The 13,769-nt window shown below is 38.8% G+C and overlaps 1 protein-coding gene across 2 annotated transcripts in view; it reads left to right on the top strand.

Annotated features, from left to right (window-relative positions):
• Positions 1 to 13,560, top strand: part of RB195_002464 (uncharacterized protein) — a gene marked incomplete at both ends in the record, with an annotated part of 54,182 nt that extends 40,622 nt beyond the window's left edge. Inside the window, 11 exons of one of the 2 annotated variants that reach the window (XM_064199736.1) lie at positions 3,009 to 3,099; positions 5,292 to 5,391; positions 5,756 to 5,922; positions 7,405 to 7,500; positions 9,285 to 9,417; positions 9,841 to 9,968; positions 10,030 to 10,151; positions 11,203 to 11,313; positions 11,371 to 11,517; positions 12,352 to 12,433; positions 13,441 to 13,560. In XM_064199736.1, the coding sequence (XP_064055617.1) occupies positions 3,009 to 3,099; positions 5,292 to 5,391; positions 5,756 to 5,922; positions 7,405 to 7,500; positions 9,285 to 9,417; positions 9,841 to 9,968; positions 10,030 to 10,151; positions 11,203 to 11,313; positions 11,371 to 11,517; positions 12,352 to 12,433; positions 13,441 to 13,560 (1,297 nt within the window). Of the gene's footprint in view, positions 1 to 3,008; positions 3,100 to 5,291; positions 5,392 to 5,755; positions 5,923 to 7,404; positions 7,501 to 9,284; positions 9,418 to 9,840; positions 9,969 to 10,029; positions 10,152 to 11,202; positions 11,314 to 11,370; positions 11,518 to 12,351; positions 12,434 to 13,440 lie in introns of those variants that run through there. The other variant, XM_013446294.2, reaches the window with a different exon arrangement.
• Positions 13,561 to 13,769: the final 209 nt, after the last annotated feature.

Raw genomic sequence — 13,769 nt, 5'->3', positions numbered from 1 at the left:
ACGTTAGCCGTAATAAATCTTGTTAACAATCTTGGCTGTGGCTTAAATTCGACTATCAACAAATTGATCGTACAACGTTTGTGGATTTTACCGGGAATAGATAACACTTTCGGAATTAAGAAGTACAAGGCTTGCTTTCTCACTTAGAAAATTCTTTCTCGCAGCGGCTTTCCAGGTCACTGGGTTCACGTGCCAAAAAGGCCAACCATTCTATCCTACACCAGTTTTGTTGACCACTAAATAGCAAGAGACGGAATATATGTAATAGATGAAGTTGGTCCGTTAATTGCCTTAAGGGGGGTATGTTGTGAATATGGTGAATATTAATATTTGATGTAATTATACATACCAGCGAGCATTAACGTTTAATCTAAACTGATTATAGCGAATATTTACAATAATAATAGTAATATTTCTTATTTTTTGAATGTTGGGAACATCTTTATCTTAGGTCTCTTTTTCGCAAAGTAACTTTTTTCGGTTGAAGCCGTACACATAGCTCTTGCCAAATTCGTCGTCCCGCGAATCCTTGCATCGTGGCGCAGAAACACGGCTGCACAGAAATTCCAGTTCCGAAGCGGTTTCAGTGATTGGCTTCTAATCCGATGATGGAGTCGAACGAAGATCGCAGACGTCTACTGTAGTTTCGCCAACAGAATCGAGCATAGAGTGAAAATGAAAATAAAAATTTTTTGCTGGATTTTACCTCTGCCCATACCGATTGAAGTCATTTTCGGTGTTCAGTCCTGAAGCAGGAAAGCATACATAATACAGCGATAGTACTAAACCGCTCAACTATTTGTCAACTAGATATGAATAGACTATTTTAAAATCAGTGGATATGGCACTCCATATCACTCAGTGCTTCATCAGCGGAGGTTTCCATCGTAAACATTGAAGATTCAATTCAAAAAGCTCTCTCGTACTTTCTGCTGTTGACTACGGGGACCATTTATTCGAATGCGTTACCATAGTCGCTCAATATAATGAACATTAATAACATTTAATTAACAATAACTCAACATATTTGTAAGCGGACAGTCCGATAAGCACTTTCAAAACGATACATTTTCAATAATTTTGTTCCCAAGGTTAGCGTGTGGATCGTACAGACTGATCTCGAAGATCTCAAATAAATCCTTCCCCCGTCCCCCAGGGAGTCTACCTCCTCTAGAACCATGCTGATCCTAGTTCGATCTCTCGTGTGCAGGACATTTCCCCAGAATATTCATGCATTTAACAAATAAGGCACACCGACACACATTTTTGTTAATGTTGTTGAAATAGGAGTTGTAAGCAATTTGAAATTAGCATGAGGCTCGGCCATACTTCGTGACGTCATTGGTGTATTCCCACATTCGATCAAATATTTGAAGCGGAAAGGAATCTGGACAACAAATGATGGACTTTTTTTTCCTATTTGCATGCTCTCTTCATTGCAAAAGATTTCTTATTCTCTCCAATACCCACAAGTGGGAATTCCATGGTTTCTGAAGCTCTCATCAGAATTTTTGCCTTGTATATTTGTGAGTGAATGATACCTATGAATCCTGGCTTTCGATTTTTTTTGCTACACATATGTGTGGAAGAATTTTTGGAGCTACTATTATTGATATTACTCGAAGGTGATACTGAAATCTAATAGAATTTTTAGAATTCTTTTGTTATTCATTCTTGACTAAGCCATCAACATTACGGACCTCCTCCGACCTTTCGGCTGTCTTTTGAAGCGAATGGGCGAAGTAAACTCTTCTGCTTTTTTTCTGCACCGCACCTGTGTAGAGCTGTGCAGGTTGTGCAGAGCAAAGTTCGAGAACGTTCGATTAATTGCTGTTATAAACCGGCAAGCACCTCTCCCCCAAACGCTCCGCTAACGTCTCGAAGAAATAGCCGTCAAATTCGTTGCGAGTTTCTCGAGTCCTCTCCCGCTGGCTCCGCCCATTTTCATGCTGTTTTCCAGCGGCGGCGGCCACAAATCGCATTCGCCGCTCTCATCGCACCTTCTAGTGCTAGTGTGTGTGTTACTTTCACGCGAAAGACATTGTGCCTTGCGGAAATAGCCGCCGCTCCCAGCAAGTTACACAGGGATCGTCCTTAACAATGTGTTTACCTGTAGGAGTGAAGCTGGCAACCCCCACTTATTTCCCACACTCAAAATTGCGGTACATTGATATTGCGATATTAGCCTTCACAAGTCGCTGTATACGGTGCATATCCGTTCTTTCTACTTTTACAGTCAACTTTTGTTTTCCTGGCAACTTTTGTTCACTACTATAGGGTCCCGAAACTCAAACTTGGAGTAAATAAGTTAGTAGGCGGAACCAGTCATGGGACAGCTTACATCATTCGTGAACATCCCCACCCCATAAATTTTCACTTGCAGTTCATTACTGATCTTCTGCAGATGACTTCTACTTTCGCCTTATGTTTTTAGTCATTTTTGTTCTTGTTTACATCATTTTATCAGTTCGACTTTTGTCAATACAGCCGAGGTACAGATTCCCAGCTTTTCTTTCTCGCATCCTTTCGTTGAAATAATTTCCCTACAATCTCACATATTTGCCGCTAATGTAGCTAACAACGTTTTTGTTTTTTATAGTGTTACTTGCTTAAATAGACTAATTTATTGATTTTAAAACGCAGAATGATCCTTAATTTTAGTTCGTTTCAGTTCATAATCCATTATTATTAGTCTTCTTTCATCTCTTTGATAAATATTTGGACTTTCTGGTGGCCATGTAAAATTCCAATAATTAGAGGGGAATCAGAAGTTTCTTTCCGCTGTACTTGATTTCAAATATGCGCACCTAATTGTATTCTCTCATCCCGTTGTTGTACTTGAGCAAATCCTCTCCAAGATTTAGTACTCCCTTCTTAAAAAGTCATATTTTCCAAAGGACTTCGTGTATGTAGAAACTATTCATATAAATACTTTCTTACACAAATTCCCTGCTTTAGAGTATCATTGTCTTATTCTGACTCTTTTAATGAAAATCTGTTTTTTCCAGGGAATTATCTATGGAAAACGGCACGCTTCGGAATTGCACGTACCGATACTCCTCGGACGACAGCATTACGTCCATTGCACTCTGGATAGATGTATGCCCTATCTATTATTTTTCTTAGAACCACAAACTGCAAAAAAAATCACTAACCATGTACCTAACAAATAGTATTGCTTTGGGATACAAAATTTATTAGTCATTTAATGTTTTTTTTTTCGGCTGCATGAATGATGAGGTGCTCGTAGTTCTCCGATATGATGCTCATGTGTTCTTCAGAATTCAGAACTGGACGCAATTTGTTCGATGTCCTTTCTCAATAGCTAATTTTGCAAACATGGGTATAGGTATTTCTTATCGAATGAAAAAATGATCTCTCGAACACGCTGGGATAATTTGTGAATATTAAGCACTACTCGAGCAAAAGGTTAGAAAATGATATATTCTTATTTTCTGCTCCTCTACACTAATGGGATAGTATTGAGCTCTACCATTCTTATTTTTAAAGACTATATTATGCAACACCAGAAAAAACTCTTGGTTATTATGGTCCTGCACTTAAGGTACATATGGCTACTATTGAATGAAATTTACAGAAAGAGGAATGCAATTGACGGTTTTACAGTTCAAACTTTCCTGGTCTTGCAACGATCTGCGCTCCCATGTGATATTAGGTCATCTCATAAATAATGCGAATTTCCCAATTCTACCAGAGAAGAATTTTTCATTACGGACAACTGAATTTTTCAACAGATATAGAAAAGTTTATCAGTGTGATGAAAGAGGATTGTGGAAAACGATGGAAACTATTTTATTTTAGACTTGAGCAGAAGATGTTTTCAACTTCCAAAAATAAGCGGCTGTAGAATATCACCACTCGGATAACATAACTCGTTATGATAATGAATATGACTGCAAATTTTTGGGTACTATGACTTATAGGCGTCACAACAACAGACACCCACCTTCTGTCTCCTTACTGTTTTATTTTCGCCTCCAATTATTGCTCTCATATGACGCACTCTCGTCATATGATACTCTTTCTCTGCTCATATCTTGTTGCACATATGTCTTTTTCGAAAACAAATCATGAGACTTTTCGGGTGAAAGGCGTTGAATTAGAAATTGAACCCTTTATATTTAACCTCAAATTCATTGCATTGCTCTCAAATTAATTCCTAGCCGATGATATTATTCCTTGCCTGTGATATATTTCACTAAATCCATGATTTGTTGTATTTTTGTACAAGTTTTTTCTTTGCAAATTTTTACCCCCCGCCCCCCCCCCTCCCAAACAATTAGTCACGTCTTTCCAATGTTTGGCTATGGGACTTATTAATGAAGATAGAACAAGGGCTGTTTGAGAACAGCAAAGAGGACCTCTCAGTCTTTGTTCGTTTATTTACTTCCTTACTTGTTTACTGCACTCGAAATTAAGCTGTGCTGATGAACAATAAATAATGGACAAAAGTCAGATTGATTTTTTTGGAAATAGGTAAGGCTTATGGTAAGGTCCTCGTGTGAGTTAAATGAAACTAAAAGAAAGCAGTTCCATAGAGTTCCTTAGCTCATTCGAACTTGAAAGGAATGATTGCGAAAACGTCAACATTCGAAATAAACCACAAAATGAATATTAATATACCAAGAAGTAGCACAATTTCGTGTTAGCAGCCGTTCTCGAATAACTGGAAGAAAATACGCCCACGCGACTTCTCTCTGCCTCACACGTTCTCACGGTGGCAAATTTAACCTTTGGCGTCCTGACGATTCTGCTCTAAACCCCTTTTCCAAACGATTAGAACTAAATTGTTCAAGTTGCGATTTAAGCCACCAAATGCCTCATTATTTTAACTACTGTACGCTATGTACTGTACATTTACACAACATCAACGATGGGTCCCAAATGGTCGCAGATACAATCAACCTTATGCTCCAATGGTCGTAATTCTATTTGCAGCCTGTCGGAAAAGTACGATTTCTAGCTTTCATTACGTAGTTGTATCCATAAGTTAGCTGTGGATGAAAACTTTTGCGAAAGCTTCCATGAGTAAAATATGTAAAAAAAACAAATAGAAGTAAATAAATATTTCTTTTAAAAAATGAACAGAAATGCAAATATTTAGCGTTGAAATAAGCGAAAGTATTTACGTTAACAAATGTTGCCATTGGAACATTACAAAGAGTTGTTAATGTCCCACATATTATTCGATTGTTTTCTATAGGTGTCAGCTAAAGTGTATCATTACGTTATTAGGTCCTTGAGCGGATCCTCGTATAACTTTTTCTCAGGGACCATGCACGTGCATCGCAGCCATTCTGGCGTTGATCGGTGTTCACTTCGCTGTTCGATTCCTTTTTCGAGCCGGCTTAAACAAGGACTTGACGGCAGGTAAGCAGCTTAACTAAGAAATTTTGAACATTTGTTCGAACTCCGCCATTCATTGAGAATAAATCTGTGTAATTTCAGAATCTAAAACATTTCATTCACGTCACAATCTTCTAATAATTTGTTGCCCCTTTCTCTCCTCAAACCATCCGTCCTTGTAGTACACTATGTAGCTTGAGGAAGTGTTAGCGAAATAAAGATTAGAAGATAAAAATTGAGAAATTGGTTACTTGTATGGAAGTAGAAAAAGCCAACGTAAGGATTCAGTGACATGTTGATAGAAATGCAGCAGTGTACTCTCAAAGAAAATATTAGAAAGCTGTTGACGCAAACAAATTACAGACTGAGCTAATTACTGTAATTTCAGCTCTTTTCTCGCTGTGTGTCATTGACTCGTTGTTGATGATGACCGTATTCCTGTTCTACTGTATCGAAGCGATCGGTGTTTTGTTTCTCGACACCAATCTTATGTACAATCATCAGCTATTCACGTCAAGCCTCCATGGTGTAGCTCAAAGTCTTACCACTGCCTCGGTACGTGTGCAAGTAGCTTTGCTGGGAATCACGTGGGGTAAGCTGTGGTTGCAGAAAAAAAAGAACGGTGAACAATTTCCATCAAACATAATCAAAGGCTTTTTAAGTGTACAGTACATATATACTGGAAATAGAAAATATTTTACATTAAACAGCTTTGCGACTCAGAATCTCGGCTAACTTGACATGCGACAAGAAGTGATTTGAATAGCAGAGGCTGGGAATTATCGAACAGAAACTGCTTCAAGTTATCCGTAACTGCTAGTATGTATCCTCTTCTTATATGGATTTTTCGAGCAGCTAAATGATCGATCGATGTACATCTGATCTAGTCACATTAGTTTGAATTGTTTAGTTTTACCTTCTTGTTGTATTTTCATGAGAGTCCAGCAGCTCATGTAGACGATATCTTATTTATTTAGTCATCTATTAATTATGTTCACAGAGGAGCCCAAAAAATGTGGACAGAAGGACAGAACACAAAACAAATACATTGAATACATAGGGGGAAAAATATAAAGGAGAATCCAGGGCCCAGACATCAGTTTTTAATCGTATTTGATACTGAAATTCCTAAACGCTTTTGTGGTTTTCCCATTCGCGACCCTCTGCTCTTTCTTTATCTTTCGAACAGGCTCTATCTCTACAGGATATCCTGCACTGTTCCTCCGTCGCCTGTGACCATTCCTACCCCTCAGAAAATCCTTTTAGGGAATGATCTCAACAGATATTTTGTCTTTAACGTTAACGTAAGAATTTACTAAGATTAGCCATCTTTCCATCTGTTCTTCTCCGCGCGTCACAGCTGATTCCTCAGTTTGTTTCGGCCTCTGTGAGATACTGCCACGATTTCGCTTTCTGAATTTTTCCGAATCATAGATCCAGAACTAAATGTTCAGAAGAACTTTTTTCCTGAATTTTCCGAGCAAAACGTCTTAGATATAATCTCCCTTCGTGGTTTCATCACTTTTTATTTGCTTCTTGAACAGCACTACTTTCGTTGAACCTAAGAGATAACGAGTTGTTTATATCCATACCTTTGTTTTTCGCTTCTTCATTACTATGTTGTCATTAGACGAATTACGCTTCAAAATTAATGCGAATCGCCAAGAGTTAACTTGGTATGCAGGTACAAATACTCTTGTTTATTAGTCTAGATAGTTTTGTTTTTGAGTGAAGGGACAACGACGCGTGATCCTCGCTTCTCAGGAATTCTAACGATTCTTGCATCGTTTTTGTGATGCAACGACGTGAAATTAGTTGTTTTTAAGAAACCCTTCGTTGATGAATCCAATCAATCTGTTACGGTTCAGGTTTCATTCAAGTAAACAAATGAAGTAAATATTTATGGACGTCACAAATATTCCTTATGAAACCCAACATGTTGCCATAAATAAACAGCTGCATCTGTTGGAGAATGCTATGTACATAAGCAGCAGAAAGAAAGAAAAAGAGAATGCTCGAAAATACGAAAAATTGCAGACAATGCTTGTTATCTACATCACATTTCTTCGGTTTATGGTCGTCATGCGCCCGTTGCGGTACGCTCCATCGTCGTACACCAGGACTGCGAAACAGGTGCGCTAACTCTCGATTCTCTAAAACTCACGAACAGAGTTAGCTTTTAGAATAAAATGAATACAGTTGAACCCTCAATTTGTTGGGCACCAACTTTCCTTACATCAACTTTGTGCCAATGTTGAAAGTTTTAGCAAGATCCAAAAAAATGTAAATGTCCTGTAAAAATCCCATACTCGAGTTACACGAAAGAGGTCGAATTACGAGTGCACATATACTGGAACTGTTCTTTTTTTTTGCTCGAAGGTTTTAGCCTCAAAAGCGTCAAGAAAACTCTTTTCGTAGAATTAAATTTCCCCGATTTTTTCCCACCGCATAAGGAAATTCTGTTTGACCAGTGCAAGACCACTGTATACCTCCATCCACTTTATACTAGCTAATCAAGTTGTTCCCTTTATACGAAAAAAGAATTTTAATGAAGATTTTAATGAATCCGAAGCATTGCCAGTATAAATCATTTTCCATGTTGTTTTGAAGGGATGGGGGAGCAAACCTCACTTTGGTCAGCCTTCAGCCTGAAAGTGAGGCGAAATATAACTACTGCACTCTCCGAAATTGTCTGAGTATTGTCTTGGCAGTTGCATACTCACCTGCGATAAAAACTTCTCGATTCTTCTGGACAGGGAACCTCCTTCTCAGGAAATGTGGCAACTGAAACGTTTTCAGTGCAACGGTGACGCGATTTTCGGGCGGTTCAGTTTATTTCGACGATGCCCACATTTTGACACAGCGGCAGCATATTCTGGTTACAATTAAGTTTATGTTAATTGCATACCTTTACAACTGTAAACACTGTAAATATGCTAGGGAAAACATGAGCTCTGTAATAGTTGTAAGTGATTTCTTTCTTTGTTTCACCATCAAAGGAGCGCGAAGAGGTCTTATCATCACGTGCTATGGTTGTAATGAGCTCATTGTGATTAACGTTTCCGACGATCAAGCGTGTTTTTTTTTCGAGAACTTTCTCGGGAGCTCACTCCAAACTCTAAAAATCCGGCCTCGTTTTTATGCAAGGAACTGATGTCCTAAAATTACTATCAAAAACATTTCTATTCAACACGAAAAAGTTTTTCGTGGAAAAGCGTTTTATTTTGCACGAGTGACTGAGCTGGAAAGAATCTTATGAATGAGTTCTTGTTTTTTGCCCTTCTACATATTCTCTCAGGTTGAAGTCGGACTTGAGTGGAGAATGTGGTTGTAGTTTGCGGGATCCAAGATGGTTCTGCTCATCTCTCCCTAATCGTCGTAAAACACGGCGTGGGAACAACTTGGGTTATTGCGATATTGCGGTGAACGTTAGAACGCTTTTCCCATGCACAGCACTGGTTTTAGATGAATAGGTTAATGAGGTGACATCACTGACCTTCGACGAATCGCTTATGGATGCACAAGGGTGATGTGTTAAAAGTGAAGTCTTCCTGAATGTTTCCCTTTTTCGACGATCAGGGGGAGATTAGCGGAACCACCTCAGATCTCGCAATCTACAACCCCATCCCTAACTTTTCCCGCTAGTTCCCTCACCACGTCAGATTCGTGGTGTGCTGCCTTTAATAGATCCGAATGTAGGAATGTTAGAGAGTATCTCTCATTCCACACATATGTAATTCCTTAAGCATATAATTATCTACAACGTAATGACTGCGTTCAGCGATGCGTGCGATCATGAGGCATTGATCAAATTTTCACCGTCTCGTAAGCAAAACAAGTCAACCTTGCTATTTCCCTTCACACCGCAGCCAATCAACGGCTAATTACTGTAGATACCGAACAAAGATCACTTTCAGAGCATGAAGCAGCGAAAAGCTTCGAACGAGCTCGAATCGTGCCTTGGATCGCAAAAAGGTCGTGGAGCAAGCGTCAAATCCGCCAAAGAACACTTGCAGCTCAGGAAGTACTTCAGATCATGCCTTCTACCAGGTACAACCTCTTCTATGGCGGAATGGAAGAGCAGAGCTGGGGAAATGAGGACAAGTCACAAACAATAAGTAAATAAACAGATGAATGCACAAATTGATGGGAACAAACAGCAACAACAAACAAACATGGAGATGAACAAATGAATGAGTAAATTAGTTAATATGTGAGAAATATGATTGACCGAAGGAATAAATGGGGGATTAAATAGAAGAGCTTGACTGAACGAACAAATGATTGATCGAATGAATAAATGAGTGATGAAATAATTCAATGAATGTTTCTATAAGTGATCTTGTGAACTAGTTATTGAATGAATTAGTGAGTGAGTTAATGGGAGGATGAATGAGGATCGAACGAACGCATGAATGGATGAATGGATGAATGAATGAATGAATAATAGAAATGCATGGAAGAATAATTTAGGACTAGTGATCTTTCTATGTTTCGCTGTGAACATCCCAATTTATTTCGAATTCACTGTGGAGAAATGTTTTGACGCAGAACATGGTGTCGAAGCTTCATGTCCAGCGCCTACGGTATTCCGAAATTCGGTAAGTTACAGCATCCTCGTCACAAACAGTGCCATAGTTATCGAATGAAGTGTATCTTAAGTTTACTCGATACAAAGCGATACTGATGACGTTGACGCAAACAATTGGACCTGTGACTACGATACTCATACTCAGCGTTTTGACCGAATATCGAGTGCATAGAAGTTTGAAGAAGCGAAGAAAGTAGGTGTTTCCTTTACGGTTAGCTTTGCTTTTATCCAAATCTACGCTAATCTGTTGGAATTAAAGTTTTTCCGGAGATGATCTTACTTAAATACATACTTGAGGATATAAAGATAGGATGATGTCCCAGTTGAAAGTTAATTAGAGCTAAATAAAAATCAGAGTACTACTATCATCACTATATTGTATAGTGATGATAATTGTACTACCATTATATTATGATTACTACAATAAATATGTGTGCTGTTAAATACGCCAAAGGGATGACAGCACGTGGAGCATGTCTGGACTAGACTAATAAGGAAATAATAAGGGAAAAAACGAAATAACGTTGATAGAATCGGATCCCAATTTCAATTTTGCTTTGTCTAACGCTATTTCTTTGCCATTCAAACTGCAGCTCAACAAAAAAACTCAATCTGGAGCAACTTTGCGGAATCATAGCCTGTTTAATTGTGATAAACGTCAAAATTGTTTGCCGAGAATGAGATAAATCTTGTTATTTGGAAATGATGAGTCAGCGCTAGGATTTTACCATCTGAAAGTCCTTGGTGCCTGCTTAGAGCAGCAGAGCAACCCTCTCCTGACCTCAATTCAAAATACATACTCTCAACTGAATAAGGTTGCCCAGGAAGGATTACAAGTAAACCACTTTCTATAGCCACAAGTATGTAGAATTTTCTTGAAAATTGTAGAACATTCTGCAAACTGCGAGTGTGATTTTCTGTATCAAATTGCGTTGGGAATTTGTAATTATTGGAACGGAGTAGAAATTTTGTTACCCGTTGTGAAGGAAGAAGGAAAGTATCCATCTGGAGAGTTTTGAAATATTTTGGTATAAAAGAGGGTTTCTTCGAATTTTGTGTTTGTGGCTGTTCTGTGAAATGAAAATTGCATTAACTAGGATTCAAGTAAAATTGTTTGCAGAGAACATTCGTGTGTGTCCGTTAATTTCATTCATTGAACGACGCAAGAACCCGCAAAAATCTCCAAAGAATTCTCAATTTACTGTGGAAATCCACTTCTAGGGTCTCTAACGATTCTCTTCCAGGCTTTTCGAGAGCCAACAACGTAGTCGATCCATTGTTCTCACAGAGGAATCAAAAGAGAAAGTCTCACGTACGGTCGCTATATTTATCGCAATAAAATTTCTTATTTTCAGGTTAGTGCATATTGCTCCTCGTACTGCGAATTTCCGACTGAACGTTCGTTTTTCCAGATCAATGCCAGTATTTTTCGATATATACGAAAATCTGTATGGAATTGAGTCTTTCGGCGTCGCACTTTCAATTCTCGTTAGGATCTCTGATTTTATGATCGTGCTCAATTCGGCCACCAATTCGTTGGCGTATTTCGGGAAAAAGAGGTACGTGGGCGACAGGAGCATGAACAACAAACCTCGTTTGCATTCACTCCACTTTCGGAATGCTTTCTGATCACCCCCGAGTTTTGCGTATCCAGCGTAGTGGGGCGAATTTGGTATATCCCATGTCTCTTTGACGGCCGAGATTCGAAATTAGTCAACTTTTCAAGCTCACGCATAATAAAATCCTTGAAAAAACCTCTTGTTACAGTCGAAAAATTTCTGGACTTATTCTCAAAATTCATCTCTTCCTTATCCTTCTTCCTGTCCTCGTACTGCCCATTTCTAGAAATCACCGAGAGATTTGCTAAATGGAATAGTCTAGCGAAGGATGAACACTTTAGAAAATTTTCTGGAAAGTAACTGCAGTAAAGTAAAGTAGAAAATTGAATATGTTCATTTTTGAAAGTAACGTCATCTCCAGTACAGTTTCTTTTTAGTCAGGGCGCATTAATAAAAAGGTAACCTTATTCTCATAGTTCAGCTAACATTCGAAAACTCTGTAAGCGGACCTTATTTTTCTAGATGCGACTTCAAATTCAGACATTCTTTGTGTTTTTTATTGCTTAATGGAAAAACAGTAAAGAAATCTTGAAACCCTCGTTATTCTCGTATTCATTCGCAGAATCTAATTCGTTCGGACTCCGACAGGAAATCGCAGCATTCTCTTTCAATTTCTCTAACATCGTTCCATGTCTAACACTGAAAGAACTGAGTCCTGAGTGATGTGGTTACTGTGGCTGTTTATTTCTCGGCTGTCCTCATACGGCTCTTTATATCTTAAGAGAAAACCAGTGCTGTGGTTTTATGGATCTTCGCCATCCGCTTCTCTTTTAGATGGCTTGAGAAGCGACTTCGTCTAAGACTATTGAAGCGAGAAGAGAAGCGCCAAGGGAAAGCAAATCGTCGTTCGAGTCAGGTAAATATTTACGATTGACCAACGATCATGCATTAGTCGCATCTGCCGGATGTTTTATTCAAACTATAAAGCTAAGATGAGTAGCTACACTGACTCGCACTCGTATTTGGCGCATGTCCGAGAAATTATAATCTAGCATTAAGGGGGATGGGAAGTGTAGAACGTTTTTTGATCATAATCTGATTACGTACCTTCCAAAGAGCGAGAAATGCACGGAAAGATCTACAAAAAAATCAAAAATGATCATAACTGTATAAATTTACCCTAGTTCTAAAGACCATTTAGAAAGTGAATATTTCTGTCACCTTCTCACTTTCGGGTTTTTTTTTCTGAAAAACTTGTTTGGTTGGTTGGATTCTCATCTTCCACCACGAAAGTGCGGGGAACTCCCTTATATCTCAATCTCAGACAAAGATCCTGTATCTGAATCCAGATGCCCCTGCTTCTTTCTATTAACAGAGTATAGACTTTCTGCAATAAGCTGAAGAGCTCGAGAGGTTGTAGAGATTGTTTCTGCGTTTATGAGCAGATGAAAAAAATTCTGAAAATGACATTGCCGCGCGTGGAATCAATTAAAGAAATTACTATGTGTTGAAAACAAGAAAAACTAGGTGTATGGAGATGAGATCCAAAAGTTTCTGAAATCTCGGCTTGGATTTCACGGTTTATATCCTTGACGAATGCGACTGAAAATTTGTACAACTACATCTTGTCACTCAGTTTTCGACGCTTTCTCACCGGTGTTTTTACAGCATCGTTCTCTTCAAAGATTCGTTTTTAGTCCGAGATATTAGGAAATTTTGGTGGGCATTATTAGCTTGGATCGAAAAACAGTTGAATGCTATATTTTTTCTTTGCGATGACCACAAACCACAAACTACTTTCTCTATGACCCATGATTAAAAAGTGATGAAAACTGATAACATCGCCACTCATTCGAATTCTTCATTGAATATTTTAGTCTGGACCTGCGTTGTGAACATAGCGATTCAACAAACAAGTTGCAGATCAGCCAGCCGACATCTCTCCACTCGCAAACGTCACCACCTCAAGGAGTCACGCGGACACCTTTTTTGGCGGTCCATCAACGTTCCAATGACTATAGTCCTTTAATGAGCAAGGACTAGACTGTCTGTGGTCCCTGATGCCATTTAGCCACATACATAAACATAATCTATAACACACATACGTACATATATGTCTGCCTAGACACACACGTACACAGGCAGAGCCGGCTCCGACATTTTCAAGGAGGTGGCCGCGATGTCTCTGGAGCAACGCACGCCCTTCCTCTGCTTTACGCGCCCCCTCTCTCCTCTGCTCTGCAAAAATGGAG

This window comes from Necator americanus, chromosome IV, assembly GCF_031761385.1.
Source record: "Necator americanus strain Aroian chromosome IV, whole genome shotgun sequence".
Lineage (NCBI taxonomy): Eukaryota > Metazoa > Nematoda > Chromadorea > Rhabditida > Ancylostomatidae > Necator > Necator americanus.
This window is presented reverse-complemented; position numbering and strand designations above follow the sequence as displayed.